General features: G+C 35.8%; 1 protein-coding gene across 1 annotated transcript in view; it reads right to left on the bottom strand.

Moving 5' to 3' along the window:
* Positions 1–9,740: 9,740 nt before the first annotated feature.
* Positions 9,741–27,652, bottom strand: part of SNTG2 (syntrophin gamma 2) — a 119,064-nt gene continuing 101,152 nt past the window's right edge. Inside the window, exons 14-16 of the mRNA XM_063153410.1 lie at positions 21,386–21,478; positions 17,275–17,385; positions 9,741–9,964 (exon numbers count right to left, since the gene is read on the bottom strand). Of these exons, the coding sequence (XP_063009480.1) occupies positions 9,833–9,964; positions 17,275–17,385; positions 21,386–21,478 (336 nt within the window). The 3' untranslated portion in view covers positions 9,741–9,832. The remainder of the gene's footprint in view (positions 9,965–17,274; positions 17,386–21,385; positions 21,479–27,652) is intronic.

Raw genomic sequence — 27,652 nt, 5'->3', positions numbered from 1 at the left:
GTTAACAGTCCGCTGAACATGAGCCAGTGTATGCCCAGATGGCCAAAAGGCCAATGGGGTAATGGCCTGTGTCAGCAATAGTGTGGCCAGCAAGGCCAGGGCACTGGCTGTCTGCCTGTGCTCAGCACTGGTGAGGCCACACCTTGAGTACCGTGTCCAATTTTGGGCCACTCATTTCAAAAGGGACATTGAGGTACTGGAGCATGCCCAGAGAAGGGCAACAAGGCTCATGAAAGGACTAGAGAACCTGTCCTGTGAGGAACAGCTGAGGGAGCTGGTTTTGTTCAGTCTTGAGAAGAGGAGGCTCAGGGGGGACCTCATCACTCTCTACAACTCCCTGAGAAGAGGCTGCAGTGAGGTGAGGGTCGGTCTCTTCTGCGGTGCCTGCAGTGAGAGGACAAGAGGAAATGACCTTAAACTGACACAGGTGAGATTCAGATTAGATATTAGCAAAGAAAGGAGAAAAGGAGACTAAGGGGTGACCTCATCACTCTCTACAACTTCCTGAAGGGTGGCTGTAGTGAGCTGGGGGTCGGCCTCTTTCTCCGGGCGACAACAGACAGAACAAGAGGACACAGTCTCAAGTTGCGGCAAGGTAGATGTAAGTTAGAAGTAAGAAGGAAATACTTCACAGAAAGAGTGGTCAGAAACTGGAATCATTTACCCAGTGAGGTGGTGGAGGCATCATCCCTTGAAGAATTTAAAAAAAGACTGGATGTGGCACTTGCTGCCATGATCTAGTTGAACAGTTAGAACATCGGCTGGACTAGATGATCTTATAGGTCTCTTCCAGTCTTGAAAATTCTGTGATTCTGTGATTCTGTGAAATGCCACTGTTAGGGTGGCCAGGCATTGGAATAGCTTGCCCAGGGAGGTGATGGAGTCACCATCCCTGGAGGTGTTTATAAGGGGTGTCTGGACCTGGACCTGGATGATGTGGTTTAGTGGTTACAGTGGTAGTGTTGGGTGGGCAGCCGGACTTGATGATCTTGGGGATCCCTTCCAACCTTTATGACTCTACCTTACCCTGGTTTAAAGCTCCATGTCCTTTTTGTGGGTGTTTAAAATGCATCTTTTGCTCATTCTTTGTTAGATGGAAGTTGATCTCTGATGGAAAATCCTTCAGTCTGCAAATTGCAAGTAGACACAGTGGATGCTGCTGGGTTATACTGTCAGGTAGAGTTCAGCTTTTGAAGTCTGATATATGATGCTTTAAAATGACAGAGACAAGATGTCTGTCTACCCAAGAAATTTTCTGAAGAGTTGAATTACTCTGGGAAATTCCTTCCTATGTATTTTTTACTGGTCCCTGGCTTTTCTAGGTGATAAAAAACAGCCAGACACAAATTGGTAGTTATGTCTACATGGCTTGCAAAACATTTTAATATAAAAAATCCCCACATGCCTGATACCAAAATGTCCCCTCTTCCTTATGCTATAGAAATGTTCCTAGTTTTTGCAATATTTAATGAAACACCCATTTCCTCAGCTGCAACTTTATTTGCAGTTCAGATAATTAAAGTTGAGTTCCACACAGTTCTGGCAATTTTCAAATTCTGATGTGAAAGAATAGTGTACAGTAACCTACCCATGTATGTACTTGTGAGGTTATTTCACACAGTTTGAAGTCTTAATTTTTGATTTTGGATGGTGTGTTTTCCTGTCACAGAGACATAATTCTAGGTGTGTTTTGAATGTCAGGATTAAAAGGAATGTGGGAATAAGAAAAATAGGATGGAGCATGCAACTTATTATTCCACATGTAACTTTTTTCTCATTTTTTTCAAAAGGGAAAAAAAAGGAAAATTAAGAGAAAAAAATAACATCAATGAAGCAAATTGTTGGAGAAAACTACAGAGATTATTTTTTCAGGCAATTGAATTTTTTTCAGACCAAGAGATGAAAATGTACCTGTGAAAGAAAAAAAGTTTGATAGATTTTTTTGAAAGAGCTGTGACAAATGAACACAACATATAATCTTTCAGAAAAATGACCTTGATAAAATGGCAGTGGTATGATAAATCTTGGGGTAGTGTTTATTCAAATTAATATACACCAATGAAAATTAAGAAACTGATTAGCAAACATTAGGCAAAAATGGGACTCACTCTTAGACAAAGATTACCACACAGGCATTTTCAGCCTATTGGGAAAGTAGTGCAGCTTTGGATGGTAGAGAATAGACTGTGCTTATTGAAAATAATTGAAAAAAAATAACATCTACACCTTACCTACTTGCCTGTATTGTTACAAAGCAAAAGATGTCATGTCCCGCTGGGAGAACATTTTCTTTGAAGGCAGAGGCAGAGGGGCTAAGCAATTCTGAGTGAAAAGGACCACTTGGTGACTGGCCATGCTATTTAAATAAAGAAAAAAACCCCAGAAAACCTATGTGTCTTAAAGATAGATTAAGTAAAGTCACATTAAAACATGCCACATAAATGGATTTACTACTGATGAAAGGCACATATTGTTGAAGGCTGTATAATAATTAGCATGGGAAAGACCTACTACACTGCTGTGCATACTATGGCACACCAGATAAAACTGAAGTATGGTACAAGTTTTTCCAAGAAGAAAATTAGTAAAAAATATGCATGATTAAAGCAGAGAAACCTTGTTTAGATCCTTTTCATGTGACCATTCAGAAACTGTCTTTTTAGGGATAATTTCCTGATTGCAATTGCAGATATTTCTCTATAGTATATAAAACACTGAGTGAGAAAGTTATTAAGAAATTAAAAGGAAATTAAGAATAAAAATAGTTAATGTGGCAACAAAAGACATAGAAGCACTTGGCTTAAAATAATTAGGATGACCAATATTGTAATGAAACAAAAGAATATTAAGAATATTTTCAGCTTTTAGTAAAACTCTAAAGTGCAAAAGAATACAACAAGCAAATAAACTCAGGAAAATTATTTGCAGGACTGGGAATAAATTAACTCTGATTGAACAGGAACTCAGAATCTGATGCTGTCATAAGAGCATTTTTACCTATCCTATGGAGTGAGCTAAATGAAATTCTACAGTGTCTTGGTCCAAAGAAAGGTAAAGGGCAAATTAAATATAAGTTTGGTTATTAATCTGATTCATTTTCCTTTCAACCTGCTCTGAATATCCCAGACATGGGGAGAAATAAATCTCTAATAATATTAATAATACAAATGCCAATAAAAATCATTGACTTGAATAATGGATTGAAGCCCAGAAATGTCTGTGAGATTCAACTCTGAAGTCATTTGGATGTTGCTGTTTCCTACTTCTCTCTGGCTGCACATATTTCCTCTTTTGAGTTCTGTGAAAGCATCAATATATCTCAAGCAATATGATGTGGTATGTGCTAACAGCTGCTGGGGCTTTTGTGGAAGCCACCATTCTTTTTGCTTTAGGCAAATAAGGAAAATTCCTGCCTTCATTCCAAAGATTCTTCATAGTATTGAAAACAGTTAGAGTACAAGACAGATGCAAGTCATGGCACTTCTCCAAGTGTTAGTGAGAAAAACTTAAGAGCAGCTTTTTCCAGTTCTATCCAGCAATAAAACACACTGGTTCAGTAAAGGACGTCTACTTTAAAAGACAGGGAAAGTTTTATCCCTGAAACCAATTTGGTATTCATATTCACTCCACCAGGGAATACTTGTCTGTCTTCTGTGCAAAAAGAAAACAGTGAGCTGATTATGTACTCTACTTATGGATGTTGTAGTGTAGTAATTTAGCTCAGTTTTGAATGTTAATTGAACAAAGTGCTTAGAGATACAGTAGAATGTCTCTAATATTTTTTTTCATGAGTAGCTCTGTGTTCCAAGAGTCAGTGCATCTCCTGAGATGTAGAACTCATCTATGAATTAATACAATTTCTACTGTATTATTTTAGGAATTTTTTCTACTCTGCCCCAGGTAGTAACCCATAGCTAGTAAAACAGGCTAAGACCTTTTCTTCCCTCTCCTCTGTCAGTTAAATAGGATGACAAAATTCTGATTTAAATTTCATTCACTTCAGCATTGTTTAATTTTATTTCCATAATCCTGCAACATTGCTCATGATTGCTACTTTTATTGTATTGGTACATAAATCTGATATTAAACCTATCTATAGAAAATTGAGCTGTCAAAAATCTATGTGGTAGTATAGTTTGTTGATGGAGAAAGATGCCTTCTCAGAACATTATTTATTCCACTGGTTTTAGGCATCTATTGCAGTATGGAATAAAGCACTCCTCAGATTTGCTGGTTTCTATCCACTGGTTATGGGGTTGAGACCAGATGATTAACACAGACTGGACACCTAATTTCTACACTAATTCCTTAATAAATATTGAGTATGACATTTCCATCATAGCTGGGAATTTAGAGACTTGTAAGAAACGGTCAGTTAGTAGCCTAGAAAGAGAAGAGAAATAATGTTCCAAGAATAATTGGTAGTGAGGAAAGAAAAATAAAGTTCTTCCATTTAACTTCCTTTCCGTGCTTGGTTGTCTTGCAATCCTAGAGACCTATGCAGCTGAGATGCTTCTGCCACTCACACCTCCAGATGTGCAGACTTGCACAATAGATCATGTCTTTGCACTGAAAAAATATCTGGGGTCCATTTAAACTAGAGGTTGGAGTACCTGCATAAATGCAGCTTGTACAGGGCATTGTGACAGCTGCTCCCAAAAAAAAGATTATGGCTTTCAGCCCAAATAGTTCAGGTTTTGATTCCCTACTGAACAGTCAGCAGTGTTTTCAGCAGGAATGAATCCTTTAAGTGAACATGTAGGCAGCTGTGCACTGAGGGAATATTAGAAAAGAAAAGCATTTTGGTTTCTCTGTTTATTATTTAAAATCACTTATCTTTGTTTCAGGAAAAGTCCTGTATACCTTACTGGGACTTAAAACAGCAGTGGATTTCGGCTCATGTCCATGGAATTTATGACTTCAAATTTCATAAAAATATTTTACTTAAGAATTTTTTTTGTGGTTGAACCATATTAAAATACATATTTTGATTTCATTTTGCATGCTGCACAAATCTGTTTTGCACTTGGTAAATTTACTACAAGGCCTTTAGTTCACATAAGATAATTGCTTGTCTGCATGCGTCAACACAAATGTACCTAAACATTTTGAAGCATTGTTTAAAAAAATACAATTGCATAATATATTTTACATTTTTTCTTTGCAGCCTTTAACTCTTCCGCATCCATAGCTCAATAATAGCAATTCAAAGAAAGAGAACTACACTGAAAGATAAATTTCCTGATGAAGTCAAATGAGTTCCAAGAGGTGTTTTTTATACCTAAGTGAAAAAGTTTTTTAGGATTTCACAGTCTGTCTGTCTGTCCATTCCTCTCCTACTTCCATTTTTTTCAGTGCTTTCTCCCATTTCTCATGCACAGGAAGGAGGGACAGAAATCACTGCTTTGCCTCTCAAGAGAGCATGGAGAAAAGTGCTTCCTTCCTAACTTTCACTCTCTCTGCTCTGAAAAAGCTTACTGGACGACACAGGCAAACTATATTAAAAGAAAATTGACAGAAGTAAACAAAAAGCAGAAAAATTGCATTGCCATTAGACACACCTGACTTTGAGCGCTGCGACAGAGGAGATACTCAGGTGGGCAGGAAAGTGTTACAAAATACTGACAGCATTTTGATAGAAGCATTTATAGACATGTACTTAAAACTAAATTCAGGCAATTTTAAATTCTGCTTAGGCCACTGCAAAAATCAGATTACACATTAAAGGTTTTGTGGAAAAAGCATGCCTTTGTCAGAAGTTACTTATGAATTAATGTATTTCGGATATAATACAGGATTTTAGATTAATGGTTTCAAAATTTGGCATAGCTTAGTCTTCCTCCCATAGAAAATTATTTTTTAAGCTTCAGGCCTACTGGCTCAAGGTTAAGAATAATTTTGAAATACTTTTTCTAAGATACTAACCTTAGAAAAATTCAGTCAGATTTCCATAACTTGAGCTTTGGATCAGCACAGCCTCAGCCTCTCAGACTTTATGATTACAGGCAAAAATAAAACAAATTATTACAGCTCAGATTAAGTCAGTGAAATACTCTGGTAACATCTAAATTTATAACTAAAATTGTCAGGTCTTGTTTTTTATCCCTGAGGCCATCTGGACACCCTGGCCACGTTCCCTCTATTAAATGCTCTGGTGTTTTCAACAGGGTAGCACAACCATGCCATGCACTGAGAACAGAGCTGAGCTGACTTTAGCTTGATTGTAAATAGGATTTTTTTCAACAGATTTTAATCATGTTAGAGGAAAAAAATCCAGAAATTATATTAACAAATCATCAGTATGATTCAAGTCCAGTGCCTAAGTCCAGGCTGTACCACTCCTTAATTTATAAGTCACTGATGAGCCTTGTTCTAATTTAAATCAACACTACTACCCATTTGCTCAAAATCACTTTTGTAGATGGGATCATTTTTAGCCTTTTAACATAGTCTTGAATTTAAATAAAGGCATAAAGATAATTCGGACATACAGAGACTGTCCTGTTTTTACTCATTTCCAATCAAAAGTTGTATCTCGATTTTGTGATGGGGCCCAATTTTATAACACTGTGTTTGTATGCTTCCTTCCCCAGTCTGCTGTTTATGATGCTGCTTCCATAAATGGTTGTCTTTTCCTACTCCATATTCAATTCTGCTACACCTTTGTCACCCTAGAAAAATATGAAGGAAAACTATGCTCAAATACATAATGAGATTGTAAGACTAAAGCTTAATATATCACAATAATGTAACAAAGAATATAAAAATTTGTTTTATGATCTCATTAGAAATTAAATATTTGACATTTGAAATGCCTAAAGCAGATGTCCTATGCCTCAGCCCACAATTCCTGAGGGGTGACTGTGGAAGGTTTCTATCAGCAGATATAATTGTGAACCCCAGTATTTTCCTGTTTTGAGGTGTTTTGTCAGCTGAAATGTGGTGCAGGTACTCAAAACATTGACAGAGAAAAATATATGCATGATATATGATCCGCATTCTGAAGGCAATGATGAATTTATATGCTTTGACAAAGAAACATATGCAACGGAACAAATTTGGAATGCAACATTTTCAAATATGAGGTGTATGACTAAGAAATACAAGGTGCTATGGAGGTTCTACACAGCCTATATAATAGCTAAAAAACTAGCAACCCATTAGCTTTTCCCAGCCTCTGGCAACTGTCTCAAAAAACTGGCCTTTAGTCTCTGCCTTGAAAGTGTTGTAGAATGTGAAAGAAAGGAAAAACGCAAGTGAGCTAATCTTGAGCTTGATCTTGAAGTTCCTCATTAAAAATATGTTTGGGGAATTATTTCTAAAATACAATGCTAAATTTCAGATGGTGAATTTATAAGAATTTTTTCTCTAATATTCCTTGAGATTGATTTGAACATGCAGAAGAAAACTACTGTGCTGCAAAAACAGTAGCTCATCAAAAGACTAAAAGAATTTAGAAATTACATTAAATAATATCAAAATTAATTAAAATCAGCATCAGCAACTTCATATAAGAAATTTGAAAGTGCTAACGGAAAAGTGCAGTATCCAGTGGTTTTGAAAAAAAAATCAATAATGCTCCTTTTGAATTGCAGAACATTTTTTGGTGGAAATGAAAGATTATTTAATAAATTAGGCCTAATTTATTTTAAGGTTTTATTACAGTATTTGAGGAGATATGATAGTTTATGATTACATGATTCTTAAAACATTAAGTCTAGATGCCTGACTGTAGTACCAGTTCAGAACTAGCTGGTACAGTTTTCTACTATAACTAACATGTTAATATTGAACTTTGTCTATGAGAAAATATTAGAAAAACAAAACTGAATTAATTCCATCATTCTTTATCCTACAGAAAATGTGATGCTTCTAATTATTCATACTAATAAACTGAATTGAGAATTGGTTGTAATAAAGATATTATAATGTTAATGCTGTAATTTTTGCCTGTTAAAACCTCAGTAAATACAATGAGCTGAAAATAAAAAAGAAAGCTGAGAATTAAATGAAACATTTTCAATAAATGCATGTTCAAAAAAGTAAACTTTTGAAATTATTTTCTTGAAATCAAATTATTATAAAATTGAGATTATGTATGTTAAAGATACAATAATGGCTATAAAAATTTATTTTAAAATATTAAAAATATTTATCACATTTGCTAAATACTGCTTTACCAGGAGTTAGCATGCCTCAATGCAAACAACACTAGAACTCTAAACAACACTGGAATTACAAACAGAGTCTGCACCATTCAAATTAATTTCTCTATGGATAACACTTAGAAACACGTGGTCCTCCTGGCAGGATTCAATCATCTGCATCAGGCACTTTATTTGTACCCAAGCTTTAGGTGGACAGAGAAGCATCTGTTTGAAGCAAGTCCTCACTGCAGTTTGAAAAGACAGATCAAGACCTGAAGGAGAGAATTTAGCTGAGTAGACTTAAGCACTGAGTTTATGTAAAAACAGTCCTCACTTGAGAGCTTTTAAAGGCACCAATCTCTTTTCGTTAGGCTACAGTAACTTTAGGTTGTAACTTTATCAGGGCACCTTCTAACACTCCTAAAATTTAGGGAGGACTTTGATGAATTCACTCCTTATCCATGGCTTCTACTTAAGATACTCTACTTGTTCGATTTTGATTGTTTTATTTTCTTGATGCTGCCTCAAAAGTACAAGTGAGAAAAACAGAAACTCCTATCACAAAAACCTGCAACATCTGGTATGACTTACAGGGAATTTGCCCTAAGATTAAACGTCTTCTTTTTTAATAATTTTTTCAATTGCAGGATGTATTATCTGTTCATTTAAGATTATGATTTCAGAAGGAAAGTTAGGCATATATCAAAAGTAACACAATATTTTTTCCTCAGCAAGGACAAAATCCACTTTTCTCAAATAAGAGTCAAGGTTAAAGCTATAGGAAAAAAAAAGGCAGATGTCCCAGGAAAATATTTATGTTTTGTTATGTTCATCTTATCTTGGAAGCATGTTTCTCCAAATAAAAGCTGTTCCCAAGCATACAGAGCATTACATCAAAGGATAGGTGTCAAGTCAATCTATTAATGAATAAATGAATGGGTCATAAAAGCTTTATTGAAAGATAAGAAAACCCTGTGGCAAGTTTCTTAAAACTGAGTGTCTATAGTCAGGCTGCTGAGCTGAGTCTAAAGCTCTTCACAGCTGATACTCAAATACACTCTTAACATTACCTTGCAAATAGACTGGGGCTGCTGAGTATTCTTAGAGCCAAGTGTGTGCTTAGCTATGTTCCTAGATCTGAAATAGAGTATTTAGTGTTTTGCAAGAGCTAAACTCTCAGGCCTTGAAAGAGCCCAATCACAGAACTACAATTTTCCAAGGATATAGAAGGAAGATGAAAGTTCGATTCCTACAGCGGTTGTCTTCAATAATTACCTCTTTTCTGCAGTGAAGACTGTAGTAATTGTCTGTATGCCCAACACTTTTCAAAACAGAGGCCATATTTTGGACATACATTTTTCAAATGTAACTCCACATTACTATGTAATAAGGGGTAGAATGTGTCATCATGAGAGCAGAAATCAAAATTACTCTACAAATATTCACTTGGAATTTTAGATCAATGGTGAAGATACAAGCTTTGACTTAGTATTTTTAACTCATAGATTCAACTCATATTTTTAACTCAGATTCAAAATATTTATCAGATTGTGAAAACTCTTAACATTACAGATACACAACTAGAGCCTTTTTATAAAATCACCAAGTTGCAATATTGTGAATGAAATAACTACTTTTTTTAAGAAAATAATTTATTTTCCATAGTCACAACATATAATCTAGTATCAGTTACTGTACATATATTTTCTTGCAATACTCTGACTGTCTATGAATACTGGATCCACAGATGCCACTTTTGCTGCTATAAAGGAGTGAATACAGTGTAAAACTGCCGTCAGATCCTGAAATTCAAGTTCCTGAAAGAAGTAAGAGAAAAAAAAAAGAAAAAAAATGAATTCAATTCATGTTTATAAACATTTTATATGAGTAAAAGAGTAGACTAGTTAGAAAACAATAATGGCCTTAACATGAAAATTGAATTTTTATAGGAAACTGTAAAATTAAAATTGTTAAGAATAAAATCTGTATATCCATACCTTGTTCACTCACAGTGCTGTATGTCAATTTAGTTTTCACTCTGTGATACTTTACTGCTTACATTGTACTCAGCTTGTACAATGAAATCAGTCAACTTGAAAGAATATTTGAATATTGCAGCATAGAATAATTCAGGTTGGAAAACATCTTGAAGATCACTGAGTCCAACTATTAACCCAAGACTACCAAGTCTACCAGTAAACCATGCCACTAAATACCACTTCTACACTTGACATATTTCCTGGGATGGTGACTTCAACCACTTCCCTACATAGCCTGTTCCAATGCTTGACAACTTTTTTGGTGAAGAATTTTTTTCCTAATATCCAGTCTAAACTTCCCCTGGCACAAGCTGAGCCCATTTCCTTTCATCCTATCCCTTGTAACTTGTTTCAGGCAGTTATAGAGAGTGGTAAGAACTTTCCTGAGACTCCTTTTCTCCAAGCTAAAAATCCCCAGCTCCTTCATCCACTCCTCAAATGTTATGCCCGTCCAATCTTTCACCAGCTCCATTGCCTTTCTTAAACTGAAGGGCCCAGAACTGGACACAGGACTCCAGGTGTGACCTCACCAGTGCTGAGTACAGGGGACAATCCCTGCCCTGCTCCTGCTGGCCATGCTATTGCTGATCCAGGCCAGGATGTCATTGGCCTTCTTGGCCACCTGGGCACAATGGTTCATGTGCAGCTGCTGTCAACCAGCACCCCCTTTCCCACCAGGCACCCTTTTCCCATGTCCTTCCCCACCAGGCACCTTTCCAGCCACTCTGCCCTCAGCCTGCAGCACTGCCCGGACTCGGCCCTCAGCATTGTTGAGCATTATTAAAGTATTTGACAAGTTAAGGCTGTTTGAGAATCATGAGGTATCAAGAAGGGTAGGGTGAGGGGATCACATCTTTTGTCAGCCTCTGAAGGAGAGAGGAGAAGCCAGAGGCAGGGTGAAAGAAAAGGTGAAGTCACACCACACCCTAATGATAGAAACAAACATGGCGAGTATGAAATTCAGATGCCCTGATTCACAAAGAAAGGCAGAATTATGCCTAAACAGTTCTCAGATTCACTTGACTTTTTACAACATATTTCACCTTCTGTGCACAAATTAACTTTCTTTTCCCTATGAACTCATACAGTAATAGAGGATAGTCTGACAGAATGACATGCAAATATAACATAAAAGACAAATATAATGTAAAAAACACATTCAATTTAAGTGATACCACTATGTGTGAAGTCTGCAGTTGGTAAATATATTGTGGGGACCCTTGAGACAATTTTTGGTTTGAGCAGAAGACTATTTTCAACAATCAGTTGGCTAACTAGTTTGTTGAGGCACACTCTCTGTGCTTGTTTTTACTGCTTTTTCTGTAACAGAATTTTACAGTATGTTCTAAACAAAATTAGCCCAAACAGAATATTTGGAATTCAAACTTACTGTCCCAGTAAGCTCACCATCACACCATTTTGCTATCCACGGCCGAGTATTTACTTGGCACAAGTGGTCCTACTAATGAATTGCTCACTTGTGTTTGTGGGACATGATTTTGTGACCCTGTTTGGGGCACAACTGGGAAATTTTTGGGAGTGGAAGGACCTGCATCCACAACCTCTTCAAGGAGACCAGGGCTGCCCTGTGCCAGATACAGCGGGTTCTAGCCAGGTCCATCCACCAGGCATGGCTCAGCCCTACAGTGAGACAGGGCTGCATCAGGGTAAACATAGGTAACAAAGGGCAGAAAATTCCCCAAAAAAGTAACAAGGCATGTGAAGTAGAGTGTACTCCATGGCAGAGCAGGTAACACCCCTGAAGGGATTGAAACTGATGGAGAAGCCATAGTGGAGCAGAGGAAAGTGTGAGTGTATTTGAGCCCGTGACATCTTTGTCCTAAATTCTGGGGGCAAAAAGCTCCTGTTTTTTCCATTTTAACTGACATTTGAGGAGCAAATATGGGAGGAGGTATCTTAAAATACATTTTATTGACAGCAGATGTTGACTTTAAATATTAATATAAATTAATATAAATACTTCCAGGAAAAAACCTCATAATGGCACTATTTAAATATCCTTATCTAAGTTTAAGAAAACTAAAGTTATATACACAATAATGATTATTAATGAAATATGAAGGATGAAATATAGGCCTCAATACATAAGTTTTGGCTCAATCAAATATTTTACATCTACTGAAATTCCGTCTTCAAAACCAAGGAATTAAAAAACATGACCATTCCCATGAATCTTAGATTTGCTCCAAAATCAACTGAAATCACCCAACAATTTCACCTTAGGTTCTGACATTTAACACCCTGACAAAACACAGCCAAACAGACTGAGAGAATGGAGCCCTTCCCAGAGTTCCTATTTCTCTTCTCCAGCTTTATGCACTTCCAATTGATAAACGTTTATAGAGATGAGCAGAGGGAACATAACACAGACTGTGGACAGGATTTCAGACTGTTCTAACAATATTATTTGGAGAGCTTTGGGTTTAGTAAAAGGGCAAAGACAGGAACATCTCATCACTGTGAGTCAGTTTTTCCCAATGTTCCAACTGCAGAGTTCTCTCTGTTTCCATCACAGTTCAGAGCATGGATCAAACTGCAGTAGCCCCTCCTCTGTATCTGAGAGAAGTTGTCTAATCTCTTGTGAATCACCTTTTGAATACTAATATGCTCTTGTTTCTGGAAGATACAATCTACTTAGAGGTGGAAGACCAGCAGTAACACTAAATCTATGTTTTATGTGACAACAACACTATTTACTGCAGTTAATACTGCAAGTTCCCTATTTTTGGATTATTTTCAAGAGTGGTGCCAATTTTGAAAGTTATTATAGAGCTGAAAAGCAAAATGTGTGGCATATAAGCACTCCTCATGCAGTTTAGCAGCTCTTCCACACCTCTTGTCTCTCACATCTTCACTATTTTATGTTAGGTTTGTGCAGGGATGAGCAATCCTCTGGGATCATAAAACAGGAGCAGAGCTCTGGAGATGTTATCTTACAGGCCCCGGTTAGATGTGGCCTCCCATGGTGGCATCAGAAAGGTGGGGCTCATCTGAGGCCTCATGCACCAGAAGCTTCTAGAAATGCAGCTTATAACAGTAGTATTTGATCAAGAAGTCCACTAATGGGGTAAGGCTGTGGAGCTTTGTGTCTGAAGGATGTTCGATGCCTGTTCTGGCTGCCTTTGCAATCCTGCAGCCTGCTAGTCAGGTGTAGATAATGAGGAATAGTCACACATACCTAAGGATAAGCTGGGGTAAGGATTTGCTTACATGTTGATTACAACAGGGAAGGGGGAAGAGGGGGTTAATTTGAAAATATGGATTTAGTAAAAGATAAGGTTGGCTTTCTGACTTGGGAAAATGTAGCTGTTGCATAGTCTGTCTGGGACACAATATGTCTCTTGCTATCTTGAATATAGTTTTATAGATGGAAATGCAGCCTCTTTAGCTTTGAAATGCAATATTAATTCTTCCTAGAAAATAACACCAACGACACTTCTTTCAAACAAACACATTGCTCTGATAGTTCATTTTTTTTAAAGTCTCTGTATTCAGTCAGGCAGATGAGTAACTGATCATTTTATTTGTGCTTTACCATCTAGCAGCACCCTTATGTTTGCTTTCCTTATCTGAGTTTGCTGCTTTTTTCTTTAATTGAGATTGTCAGTTTTTAAGGAGAATCTGTGCATGTCTAATATTTCAATAACCAAAGCTCTTTCAGTTTACTGTATGTACCATAATAAGTAGATTAAGTACAACAAGGGCACTGGAAGGAAGACACTGGGAGAAGAATACAAAAGATTGGATTAAAGCAGTGGGAGGACAAGACTGCAAAATTTCCTGCTGGTACTGAAAATACAAAAAATGAGCACAATGCACTGACCTCCTTCACTGCATGTGCACAGCCAAGGAAGAAAAATATATGTTCTTATTTCATCCACCCACTAGGAGAGTTGGATTTATTACATGTCATAAAGAGCTTGACAGGCCTGCTGCATTATTACCATGCATGCAACTTTACTGAGAACTTCTGAGAGCTGTTGAATCGCTGTTTGAACAAGACATGAGCCTTTATCACATGAAAGGCAAATAATGGAGATGCTGACAGATAGCGTTGTGCCCTGTGCATTTCACGACTTTAGGGACAATGGTAAGTCTCAGTGTATGTTATCTGTTGACCAGAATAGAACTGTTACCACTGTATTGTTCAAGATATGTTTTCCAATCAGACTGATTTTTTTAGTTGTTGTGGGTTTTTGATGTTGTTGGTTTTTTGTTTCTTTGTTTGTTAGTCTGGTGTGGTTTGGGTTGGGGTTTTTTTTCAGATTAAAAGCCCAAATAAAGATGTTTTAGCTGCAGACAACGTCAAAGTCAAAATGGAAACCAGAATTCTAAATTTGATTCTATATCTCAGCAAATATAGCAGGGCTTGGTTGCCATATCATGGATGAAAAGAATATGCAGGGTTCTTAAGTTATCTTCTCATAATAGACAAGAGATTTATGAGACCAGCAACATCTAGCTGAGACTCCAGTATGGCTCACAATACTCTATTGACCACAGTGGTTTCTTATCTTTCTTCAACAGATATTTAAGACTAAGTAAGATGAAAAGAAAAGGGAAATAAATGCTCAATTCAAATAGGCTTGAAAAAGTCTTAAGACTTAAAGACTTAAAAAAGTCATACTTTTCAGATATATTTTTCAGATATATAGCTACAGTTTAGTGAAGGGAAATAAAGCATCAATACAAACATGGAAGTGTTGATCTTAGTTTTTTTCTTTTTTATGAGAAACCTTGACATTTTGGGTAAAGAATATCTACTATTACTAAGATTACTTGTAATTTCTCAATACTAAAGGCAGGGTAAGTTCAGGGAACCACTGAAGTGGGAAACTATTAGAAGTTGTAGGGAATATGAAGAACCTGAAAGAGAAAAAACTGACAGGAATCTTTTCCTTATTATCTTCCTTCAACAGAAAACTTTTTAAATGGAGGAATGTACTGTTCACCTAAAACTAAAGGGCACAGGAAGAAGTACTTGGCTTAAGCCAAAATAAGAGAAGAAACATCACATCTAGCTACTAAACAAGATACAAAAATAGAATTCCCAAGTGTGGTTTTTTTTTTACTCCCAAGAATTCATAATAATGTAGAATTAAATACAGTTTGAAAAATTCTTTTGCAACCTTGACTCTCTTTTCCACCAAAGGAATATAAGTCATCTGTATCAAGCTTCTTTTGTGCATAGTGGCTCATTTACCCAAGAAAAATGAAACTTCTGTTATTTGATAACATTTTTATTTCTTGTTACTGGCTGCATTTCACCATATAGCACCATCTGGCCCTATGAAATCTCTTTCAGTGCAATAAGCAGAGGCAACTACTGGATTGTACTATGAGTATTAGTGCTGGGCATTTTCCAGCCAGCCTGTAACTCTCAAGTCTAAGAACTCATTCCAATTAGGTGGTGGGCATACAGTTTATGATATATATCAGTTATCTGAAGTGGAGAGGCTACACAGCTGTGTCTCAGTCCCATTAAATGTGAAATCCTAGTGGCTACATTGCACTTTGTAGAGGCGGTTGTAAAAGGTGTAATCACCTAAATTCTAATAAATCCTCAGCTACTCTGTATCAGCCTTTCCTCTGGCCTTTAATGAACTTTTTCTGGGATCTTGCAACACATATGTACTTTTGGGTACACAGATATCAAGAATTCTGTATGAACTAATCCCATATCAACTTCCATCTGATACTTTGAAGGTGAATTTTGCCAACTACAAGAGGTTTTCATTAGAGCTATGTAAAAGAATAATTTTAGTGTTTTAGCAAATCTGTCTCTTGATCAAAATTTACAGCAAAATTATAATAAAGATTCACTTATAACAATTTTACAGATAACTAAATTTTCATAAAAATACTAACACTTACAATTTTTCTATCAGAGTAAAGTTGGGTAAAACCAATTACAAACTAGCTAATTTGCACAAAAACAAAAAGAAAATAAAATTTTAAAAACCAGATTGCTTGCTACAACAAAAAGAGGAATTATACAGTATTAAAGTAATAAAATTCCATCACAATTGCATCCATTGAATTGCAGCCCTTGGCTAATCCCACACAAGGGCTATCTAAAGATTTAATGTAAGAGATACACAAAGTAGTTTATGCATGAGTACAATCTTCCTGTCTGACCTGAAACAAGTTATGTAAGCTCTCAGCAACAGATGATCACATACAAAATGAAGACAGTAGTCCTTTTTTTGTCTCCAAGGTCTACTGTGAGACATGAAGTGGAAATGACCTGCTACTGGATAAATTATTATGTATTGTACCTTTTGTAACAGATCTTATAATATCTTTCACAGTAGAGCCAAGAGGCAACTCGGGTCAAGCTTGCTGATGAAATCCTGAATAATTTACTAATACAGATGTATAAAGAAAGATATATTGCATGTACTGTAACTTTGTGACAAATAAGGAAGGTTATGGACTTCTTCCTTACAATTATTTTAAACATTAGAAGGATAGGAAACATATATCTTTTGCGTATGGTCAGTACAGAAAAATATTAATTTATAAGTGACTTTAACCTGTACAACTCAGGTAAGAGTATTTGGAAACATTCACAGGTCTTCAGATATTTTCTCTTGTTTCACTGGCTTTTGTCAACCAAAAGCCAGTTGAACCACAGTCTCATCTTCCTTTTCTATGTCATATCATGCCGAAGTTCTCCTTCTTTTTAAAACCACATAACTGAAAAAATGTCATTTTTATTCAACAGCAAGCTGGGGATCAAATTTTATTTTTACATTATCTTTTATAAACACAATTTTTAGACATTATATCTACTATAGGTTGACAGAATAACTTGAGATAAACTATCTTTCTGAAAAAGTAAAATACTATCATAACATAACATAATAACTGGCTTGTAGAAATAGTGCAATAAATCTATGGGTATTACATTGCTTCCGTTTATTGGGGAGTTTCTAAAGAATTGGCAAAAAAAGATAAGCTGTGATGTGTTCACCATATCTATGTCCCAGTAAATGGGATTTCTGATGCTTTGACAGTAATTTTATGTCATCTTTAGCTAAATTGAAAAAGAGGATGTTGCTTACCTTTGTCTCAATTTGTTTGGTGTCTGTATTTTGAAAAAGCAGCTTTACTCTTGTTTTCCCATCATCTGATGAGCCTTTAAGCTGAGAGAATTTAAACCTCCACAGCACATTCTAAAGAAAAAGAAATTTGATTAAGGACTCTGCTACATGTTTTTACCTAGAACTATAGAAGGATGATCGATATTCATGTACTAAAATAAAGCACTATAGCAGTAATGTGGTGCATGATAACAGGCTCTTTGCAGAGCAGTTAAAATTAACACTTCTGTACCCTTTGTGAAAGCAAAATATGCAATATTAAAATTCGTTAATAAACTATTTTGAAATTCTCTGAGATATAAATGTTTCAATTGCCTACATCACATAAAGTTGGCAAAAGCTTATTCCATAAAGATCCATGAGGACATTTGTATCAGTTTCTTTAGGAATACAATTCCATGCCGTATCTCGATTCTTTTTATTTCAGTTTGCTCATTTGCATAACATAGATAATTGTGTCTTACACAGATATTGCAAACCTGAACTTACTGATGTGTGAAATGTGGTTTGAAGTTCTCAAAAAAGCTATAGAAATGCAAAAATATTATTATTGAACATAGTCTCAGAAACCACAAAAATGTGTCCTACATTACATAATGCTTTGTAAAATATAGGACTTCTAAGCTTCTTGGTCTCCCACAGGTTTATCCATGGCATCTTAGTAGTGCTGGCAAACTCTAGATTGACAGATATGCTTTAATATTTATGGAGATATTTTGTAAAAAAAAATTGGGAAATTATTTTTGAAATCAAGGTTATTTTATGTGAATGTTTTCTATTCATCATCTGAAAATGCATAATTAAAGAAAACCCCACAAGCTAATCAACTTGCACCTGGACTTTCTGTTGATGTTTCCTTTAATACTTATGATCTTAATGAAAATTCTCTGCACATGTTGAAGTGTGCTTCAGTTCCTGGACACTGCTGAAGAAACACAATTTAAATACTTGGGAGCTTATTTCAAAAGCATACATGGAAAAAATTTTCTCTGTTCCATTTTCCAACATGCCTCTTCTCAAAATATTTTTGTTAAGCAGACCAGGGCTACCAGTGGGCTTCAGAACCCTATTCACAGTTTAAAATGGAATGTCCTATAAAAAAACCTATCTCCTGGTTCCTTGCAGACATAAATGTCACTGAGTTCTTAGAGAGATATAACAGATGAAGAAAAACTGAAGTATGCTACAGCACCGTGATGGTGCTTAAACTTTACATTCATGAACAGACTTTACCTGGGTCCAGAGGGCCTAATTATAGCACCTGAAAAGTGCTAAAAGCTTAAATAAGTTTGGGTCTAAACAGGATAAATGAATGTTTGCTATGTAATAACTGCTAAGGTGGAGACAAATCAAGAACTTAGGAACAATTTAGGAATAATAAGCATTGCTGGAGTCATCATCTCCCTGAACAGTTGACACCGAGTGGGGAAGAAGAGAAGCAGAGAGAGCTGGAAGATGGCAGAAAATAGATGCACACTTTGGGATCCCTTCATATTGGAGGAGAGGCTGGAGGCACAGGATGGGGAAGGTGAACCTACCAAGCTGACAAGATAAAAAGAATCTCTACAATGAGATAAAAAGCGGATGCACGCTGCAGAAGTAGTTCAGTGATGAGCCCAAAAAAGATAAAAGCTGAATGAATTAAGTCCATCAAGAGCCTGGAATAGAATATGCAGGAAAAGAAACTCTTCTAGAAAAGTTCTTTAGAGATATTTTTCTTGTTCTGGAGAAATAAATGAGAATATGGGAGAGAATAAGCCCTGCAGACACCACGGTCAGGGAAGAAGGGGGAAGAGGTGCTGTTCCTGAAGGAGCCACACTGGAGCAGTTCATGAAGGACTGATGGAGCAGCCCATGGGAAAGACTCATGCTGGATTCTGGAGGGGCATCCCCTGTAGAGGAGACTCCATGCTGGAGCAGGAGAAGAGTGTGAGAAGTTCTCCTTCTGAGGAGAAAGGAAGGACAGAGACAACATGGGGCGAACTGACTACAGCCCCCATTTCCAACCCACCTGTGCTGCTGGAGAGGAGGAGATAAAGAAATTTGGGAAGCAAAGAAGTGTGGGGAGAAGGTATTTTAAGATCTGTTTTTTATTTCTCATTATCATACTCTGACTTGACTGGCAATAAATTAAACTGATTTGCCCAAGTGGAGTCTGGTTTGCCCATGATGGTCACTGGTGAGTGACCTCTCCCTGCCTTCATCTGGATCCACAAGCCTTTAGTTGTATTTCCTCTCATTTGCCTGAGTCATGAGGAAGCCAGGGTCAACCCCCCACTCTCCAAAGCAAACAATTGTTGTCGTGTTTGTTTCAGAATTTGTAAAAATAAGGTCCTTTTAAAATTGTTTTTCAAAGTGTAAAAAAGACTGCTTTTCAATGACTACATGAGCTGGTTGCCCAAAATTTGAGATCCAGATTTAGAATCATAGAGCAGACAAGGAATTAGCCTTTATTTTAATAATCCTCTTTGAACACCTGCTGGGGTGTAAGAGCATTCTTTAAATCAATAGAAGACCTTATTTTTTTCATTAAATTCAAGAAAAAGAGAGATTCTTGAGTAAAATTTCTGTGTCCTTAATGAACTGTTAATTGCTTGACCACTTTAAGAATCTTTTTTGCATCCGTAGGAAATATTCTAAAATAGCTATGCACATAGGAAAACACAGTCAACTTCAGCTGGCAATTATGGGAAGCAAGATGAACTGCAGAAGTCACCCATTACTGCCTCTCAGGCTTGAGGATGCAGAGAACATCCCCATCTCTCACACAGACGAAGAATAAATGTACTTGAGCTCTCCAGAATTTTTACTGTTTAGCAATGGAATTGGTCTGTCTGCTGGTATTCTGTGTTTCTCCTTAGGTAAGCAACAATAATTCATCTAAATCTTCCTCATCACCAATAATGAAGGTAGGTACTGTGACACAAAGTCCTATCAATAGAGTAAGGTTATAATTTTAAAGGTGAGAGTATGTGCAATCATTCTTCACATTTAAAAGAAACCCCTTCTATACATTAGAGAGCTTACTTCTCACAGTTAATTTGTGGTTACATGCAAAATGTGTATAATTGTGCAAGAGCAGGATTCCAGAATGCAGTATCACCTGAGGGAGAAAAGTGTATACTAAAGTATGTTCTGAAATTTTATCCTGCTGCATGGGATGCACACTTAATTAGTCTAAATTTTCATGCCATTTTGGTCATTATTTCTCTGCAGTAAGATTTCGATAGATTTGAAATTTGGGGGCATTTTTCATCCCAAACCCACAAAATACCAACATGCAAAAACTAGATCCTGCATCAGTATTTCAAAATGCAGCGTGTTCCCTCTTTTCTCAGAATGATTGACTGAATTTTTAAAAAATATTTGAGAAGACCAAGTTTCTACTGAACAGTTCTATTAATGCAGAAACATTTTTTGTATATTTGTTTTCTTCAAAAAAATGTCAAAATCTACTAAGAATAATATACATTAAAGTACCACTAAGTTATACAGAAAAAAGTAGCATTATAGACAGGTCTTGGAAGATGGCATGTACATTAGCCATTCTCTATAGGCACTTTCTGTATAGCCACTCTTTTGTAAGACAAGTGCATGTAATCTTTTAGATTCTCACTTTGAAAAACATTTGCCCTTATTCTGTTTATTTTAGACATGACCTAAATTTCTTATGATGGAAGAATAATTAATCCTATTTTATGTTTGTAGCTTCAAAACAAATAGAATCAGGTGACATTTCATTTTTTTCATGACTTGTAATCTTTTATAAATCTTTAAGTTTCTTCAATAAACCAAGTTCTCTGCTAAATATAATTTTCCTTTCCTTTTGTTACTTGAAAAGGAAGATACTTTTTTATTTCTTTCTTCAAAATTCATCTTTACATGCTATGCAACTAAAATCACCCCTTTGAAGTCCCAAACTGACTACATTTCAGTAGGGCTAAATAAATAAATAGTACAGTATATTGGAAGAATAAATACAGGACATAAACATAAAGAAAATGCAATAGATGATAACTTCAATAACTATATAACAATTAATTGTTATATTTTCCTTTTCTTTTACTCTTACCTTTGTTTTACTGTCAAAACAGGTAAATCCTAGAGCAAAGTCGACTGTGAAACACAGGGCATCCCCTTGCCAACTGCACATATATGTTTTAGACTGAAAAAAAAAGGTATGATCTTTGAGAGGACAACCATCACTGTAAATTATCATATTCAAATAATATTTTATGCAGGTATTTTTGGCTGGTAAGACACTCAGCTGACAGCACTGGTACATCTTTATATTACTATGTTTGAAAATGGTCAAAACTTCTGACTGTAAATCAGTGTCCCATCTGCCAGCTAGACATTAACTGCAGGTTTTTTATATTCAAGTCACTCTTCCACAAAATGAATATATTCTTGAAAACCAACCCTTGCAAAATGCAACACAGAACACACAAAACCAGATCTGACTACTCTAAACTGCTTAGACCTGAACTATTAATGACTTCTGATGTCACTTCCAGCAAATGTGCAGGCAACAGTGCCTAAATGTTTAGTCATTGCTATCTAATTATAGAAAAGTGCTCTGCCTGCTTGACCTCTCCATCTGATTTAAACTTTGTAGAGAATCTTTCTGTTTTACAACACTGTTTAATTTGGGTTTGGTGATATGCTGGCACAGCCCTATGCTAAAGTTAGTTAATGTAATTTCATAGTAAGGCCTAATGGCTATCACATCTTGGTTAGCACTGATACCTGCCAGACACTGCTATCTATTCACCAATTCCATTAGAAACTTTCAGATTAGAAAGGAAAAAAAATTGTTTTAGTAACAAAACTCAGAAGTTATGGTGAAACTTGTGAATAAGCTTTACAGTAAAAAGTCAGTTAACCCATTCCAGGCATTTTAAGGCAAATTAACTTAGGTATGTGACAGATTCTGGAAAGACATGAGTGAGATTTCCTGTAACATGGAGCAGCCTGATGACATTCACTGTTGACAGCCATAATAGCAAAAAGCCCATTGCCTTCAGCAGAGGTAGAGATCAGATCCTGTATCAAGACTTTCCTTGATAGGAAAGATCATTTTTAAGATTATACCCTTGTGCCATATGAAATTTGGATTTTTTTTTTTTTCGTTTCTTCCAAAGAAGCATTACTTCATTGTCATTGATATATCATAAATCTCAATGTTGCCTCATGCTTAGACATTTGTTTACACAGAAGTTTTGTATCTGGATAGTTTCTTTTAATTAAAAAAAAAAAACAAAAACAAAAACAAAAAAAAAACCCAAAAAGACCCCGACATCCTTTTACATGCAAGAATTCCCTAGGGAAGACTGAAAGCATTAATAAAACTTGCTTAAAAGGCAAACTGCCATTTTAATTGGTTTTCTAAGAATTTTTAGTAAAGTCTAAAACTTCTGGATGATTGTAAAGGTTTCCTCACTCCAGTATTAATAAAAAAAGTTAGTTATACTAAAACAAGCATTTTTGAGTTACAGTTATGACATTTTAAAAAGGATTTTGAAAGGGCTAGGAGTAATATCAGTTTATAAGTGCAGATTAGTATTATAATCATCTCCACAATAATGGAGATGTATAATATTTCTGAATAAATTAATTTGCTCATTGGTGTTCAAAGACTGTATTATTTGGCATTTAAAAATATTTCAGTGATTGATTTTCAATTAGAATGACATTTACATATCCTTACATTTTATTCAGTAATTAAAAGGTGGCATTAAGCACCAGCCATAACTTATTCTCCATTATTCTCCAATTAAAAAGGTCATGCTGGCTGAGCTCTGGCTGAGCAAAGCAATTTTTAAAACTAATAAAATTAGATTCCCCTAATGGGTAAGCATCAAATTGCTCAGCCACAAATGGTGAATACTAAAATGAACTGTGCACAAATAATGATCTTGGAGTACTTTAAAAATATTCACTATTGGGAAATAATGGAACCAATTTTGAAATTATTCACAAATACTGGAGAAAAACATAATATGCTTCATTTTCACCATTATTGAAAATATATATGTGTTTTGTACTTACAAAACTCACAGGGTTTTCTTTACAACAGAATTAGTTTGTATTTTGCCATACAAATTTAAAATCCTGCTTCTGGCAACTCCTCAGTGACTTTGAACAGATTCTCAGAAAGCTCTATGGTAAGAACCTTATCTTGACTCATTGACTCTAGGGCAGAGCCTTATTCCTTTCCATTTTTGCCTTTGGAATAAGCTTCCCATACACTTGCAATTGTGATCACCCTTGGCTATCTACAAAGATTGTTTACAACAATTGTGGAAATTTAACACAAGAGGTCTAGGTTCAGGTGTCTTTAAGTGAATTTGGGGAAAAAAAGCAGCACTGAATATCAGCCAGCTTGCTAAGTCTAAACAGTTTAAACAACAGAGAGAAGAAAAGGCCTCACAGTGCAGTAGATAAGAAAATTGTAGTATATGACCTAGATCAATCTCTGATATTTTCTGAGCAATGTAAAGATACATAGAATATTATATTTTAAAAAAAGACAATAACAAACTTTTACCTGTGTAATGTTCAGGTATCAGCATCTCAATGTATATTCTTTTAACTCATAAAAAGATCATTAAGTTGATAACACCACTGTTCAAATACCAAAAGAAACTGTATCTGACTCATTTATGTCAGAATTCCTCAGACAGCCTGCCTGCTGCTGATCAGAAGCGTGACTCTTGTCTATCTCTGGCTCTGTCATTTGTCCTCCAAGACACTGAGAGGGCTTAATAGTTACAATGACCACACATATACACTCATTTTCATTCCCACAGACAGATTTCCCTGAAATAATTCGGCTTTGAACTATGCTTGGTGGTCAAGAAGGATCCAGGCATAGCACTTGGTCTATGTGGTCTGTGTTGTCCATGGTCTAGTTAACAAGGTGGTGATCAGTCTGGTTGGACTTGATGATCTCAGAGGTCCTTTTCACCAGTTTTTACAAACAGGCAAGGACATGGGACAGTTTGCTTCAGTACTCTAAAAGAAAGACTGACATAGGATGCTGTCTAACAGTAAAAGATGTTACAAATATAAACAATGACAAGCCAATTAATTCCAAAACCAGCTTTTATGTTTATGAGTTACTGTGACTCTTTCCCTCATGGGAGAGAATGTGTCTGTAAATAGATCAGCTAACACAAAAAGAAGGGCTTTGAACTTGGTTTATGGGTGTCAGGGACCCAATACAAGAAGTGAGTAAACACTCTAACTGCAAAGTGAACGCATGGGAAAAGATTACAAGAGGGATTTATTTCCACTCAGAGAGGAGAGCACCAATATACCTCAGGTATGTGTGAGAGACAAAGCCTGAGGGACAAACAGAAAGAGGAATCTCTTCATGGGGAGTCACCAGGCTGTGATGAGGCTGAAGCACAAAGACTGGATGGGTAGCAAGCACTGCTGCAGCCCAGACACAGAAGTCTGGGGAAGAAAAGGCAGGAATAAAGAGGAACCTTTCTCTTCTTCAGCTTCCTTCTTTGTGTTGGTGTCCTTGTCCCCTTTCAGCTGAAGTACGATGGCAGAAGGCAGCATGAAGGCCCCCTGGATCACAGAGAGGCCTTCTGATTTCTCCACACTTGTTGGTCTCCCATGTAGGGTAAAGCCATAAGTACATTTGGTTTCTTCTGGGACTGGGAAGTCCAAAAGCTTCCAAATAAACCATGACATGCAATAGATTTTTTGGCAATAGACTTTTGCTGGAATATGAGTTTATTGCAGTGCTTTGGATGGAGGACTTGGATTTGCCCATGTTCTGCCACAGGCATCCAGTGTAGTATCTCTGGATTCTTTTTTGAAGACACAGAGTCCTAAATGTTACTTAATGATGGGGGATTGTATTCTGTCCAAGAAACAGGGGTTCAACTTGCTTTTGTTTTTCAGTAAAATTATTTAAAATCAAGATTAATAACAGTAACTTTCAGTTGAGATAGCATATTCTGAGATCATCAACAAAGATTCTTAATAAAAAATACCATTTCACATAATTTTTTAAGAATCAGGGCACCAACCTTTTCAGTCAGTACTCCTTTTCCTAAGTTCATGGCAGTAAGTTTTCTAAGGATCAAGTGAGACTCAGTGATGCTGCTCATCTAAGTGTAACACAGAAAAATGACACAGTGTATATTCATTTCAAAGGATATTACTTTTACAACTCTAATGCTGTTGGTCCAAAAGTCTCATCAGATTTAGTGTTTCAAAAATTTAGCTGGTGATTGGCTACATTGCAGTTAATTATTTTCTTGCATGAAGGAAGCCCTCATTTTGCTTTAACTACGGCACTGATATTCAATGTATTCATTAATTTTGGACTCAGCCATGTTGAATGAGCAGGAATTTTAGTGTTTTTAATCAGCCAAAATGCAAAAATAATACCTACCTTCTAGTCTAAGTGAATACAAATTGGGCATGTATATTATTTTGATTGTTTATTTTCCATAAAGCAATTGGAAAGTTGGCAGCACCATTACACTTTCCTGCTTGAACTATACATTTTCCCTGCTATGCTGTTAACTACTTTATAGATAAAGATATCCATATGCTCTAAGATGAGCTGTAAGGGTTTATTACATGTAAATGGGATCACAGACAGTATTTCTCATTATACTCATGATATAGAATTTAACACACATTTTCTAAAACTAAATTCTAACCAGACAGGACAGCATTTAGGCAATAGCCATATCTATGCAGTGCATCTACTGCATGCTGTATTCATTTACTTTAACTTAAAGTATGTGCTATGCTTCTGGAAATAATATGCCATCAATGTAAAAAATGCTAAAATATTTTTGAAAATTTGCCTTTCCTTAGAAAAAGTATTTACATTAAAATTAAATTATACTATGAAGCCAAGGAATTTATTTTTGGAGTAGAAGACTCCAGCATTGCCAATTTGAACTGATAAAATTTTAGCATCCTCCAAATATCACTTCTATTTGTTTCTTTTTACTTCTAAGACCAAATCTATCACCACCTTACATTTAATATTTTTCTTCATCTTTCTGCCAAGGAACTGAAAGGAACTTTGTAGGACTTGTCAGAGGAACTCAAATGCATGAAAGAGAGAAGGACCTAAATGATGTGTTATTTTATTCTGCATTAGAAATACACATAATATACACCAGCATTTAAGATATAGTGACAGGGAGGGAAAAAATTGTTTGGAACACAGGTTCTTGCATTAAGACTTTATATGGCAGCTTTTTAAAAGCTTCTGAATCATAGAGGAGTGACAGGAGTAAGGTGTCTTAATGCATCCCAAGTATTTACAAAAATATAGAGTTTGGCAAAAGCTTTAATATGGGACCAGATATGTCGAAAAAAAGTATTTTTGAAAATTTCCCTTTTAGCATTAAAAAAATCCAAGCAGGGTATGAAAATAAAGATAAGAGCAGCTAGAGTTATTATGGTTGTACTGAGAAATATATATCAGCCCACACATAGAAAGAGTATTAGAAGGCAAAATTAAACCCCTTAATTCTGAACACAGCCTGCAAAACCTCCAAGAGTCTTTCTGCGTAGAATGAATAGTGCTAAACTGAAATGTTTTTAAAACCTTTGAAATAGCAGAATCACTGAATTACAAATGTAGATGCTTTGGCTTTCTCATATCTAAAAAATTGGGGTTTTAGCATAAAATATTCTATATATAGTCTTTTTTTTAAAAAACAAAACTTTCAGAACATGTTTATAAAGTACACCAAAAGCATTGTTACTCCGAATTCACATTATACACGAGAAAATGAAGCAACAATGAAATCCATCATTCACCAAAAGCATGAGAGTTTTCAGAAATTTCATCTAAAAGAGACTCCCAAAGCTCAGGTGTATTCCTGTTCCATATATCAGTAAAAAAGAATCAGTGAAATAATTTCAGTGAGAGTGATCAAATGAATATAATCTTCACTTAAAAACGATGGCAGATCCACTTATTTGCCCATACCTTTAAGGAATTCATCATGTCACAATTAAAATGTTACAGAACTTTGATAATTATGGACAAATACAAATAAAACCACTTAATCTAAACAAATGAGATCTGATTTAAAATCTTGTACATTCCTTCAAGATCTGCTGTTTCTGCTGCCAAAGGAATTACATCTTAATATCCTAAAATGACTCTTTTTTGCATACCTTGTTGGTATTATGAAAAGTACATTCTCTTATAAAAGATGGAACTGTAATCTGATGATTTCAAGAAGGTTATAGTTGTTGTTTTAAAACATTTATTGTATATTTGTGGTTCAGCATATATGTATACAAGAGACACTCTGGCAGTAAAAGTAAGATTTTTCAAAGG

Source organism: Melospiza melodia, chromosome 3 (assembly GCF_035770615.1).
Source record: "Melospiza melodia melodia isolate bMelMel2 chromosome 3, bMelMel2.pri, whole genome shotgun sequence".
Taxonomy (NCBI): domain Eukaryota; kingdom Metazoa; phylum Chordata; class Aves; order Passeriformes; family Passerellidae; genus Melospiza; species Melospiza melodia.
This window is presented reverse-complemented; position numbering and strand designations above follow the sequence as displayed.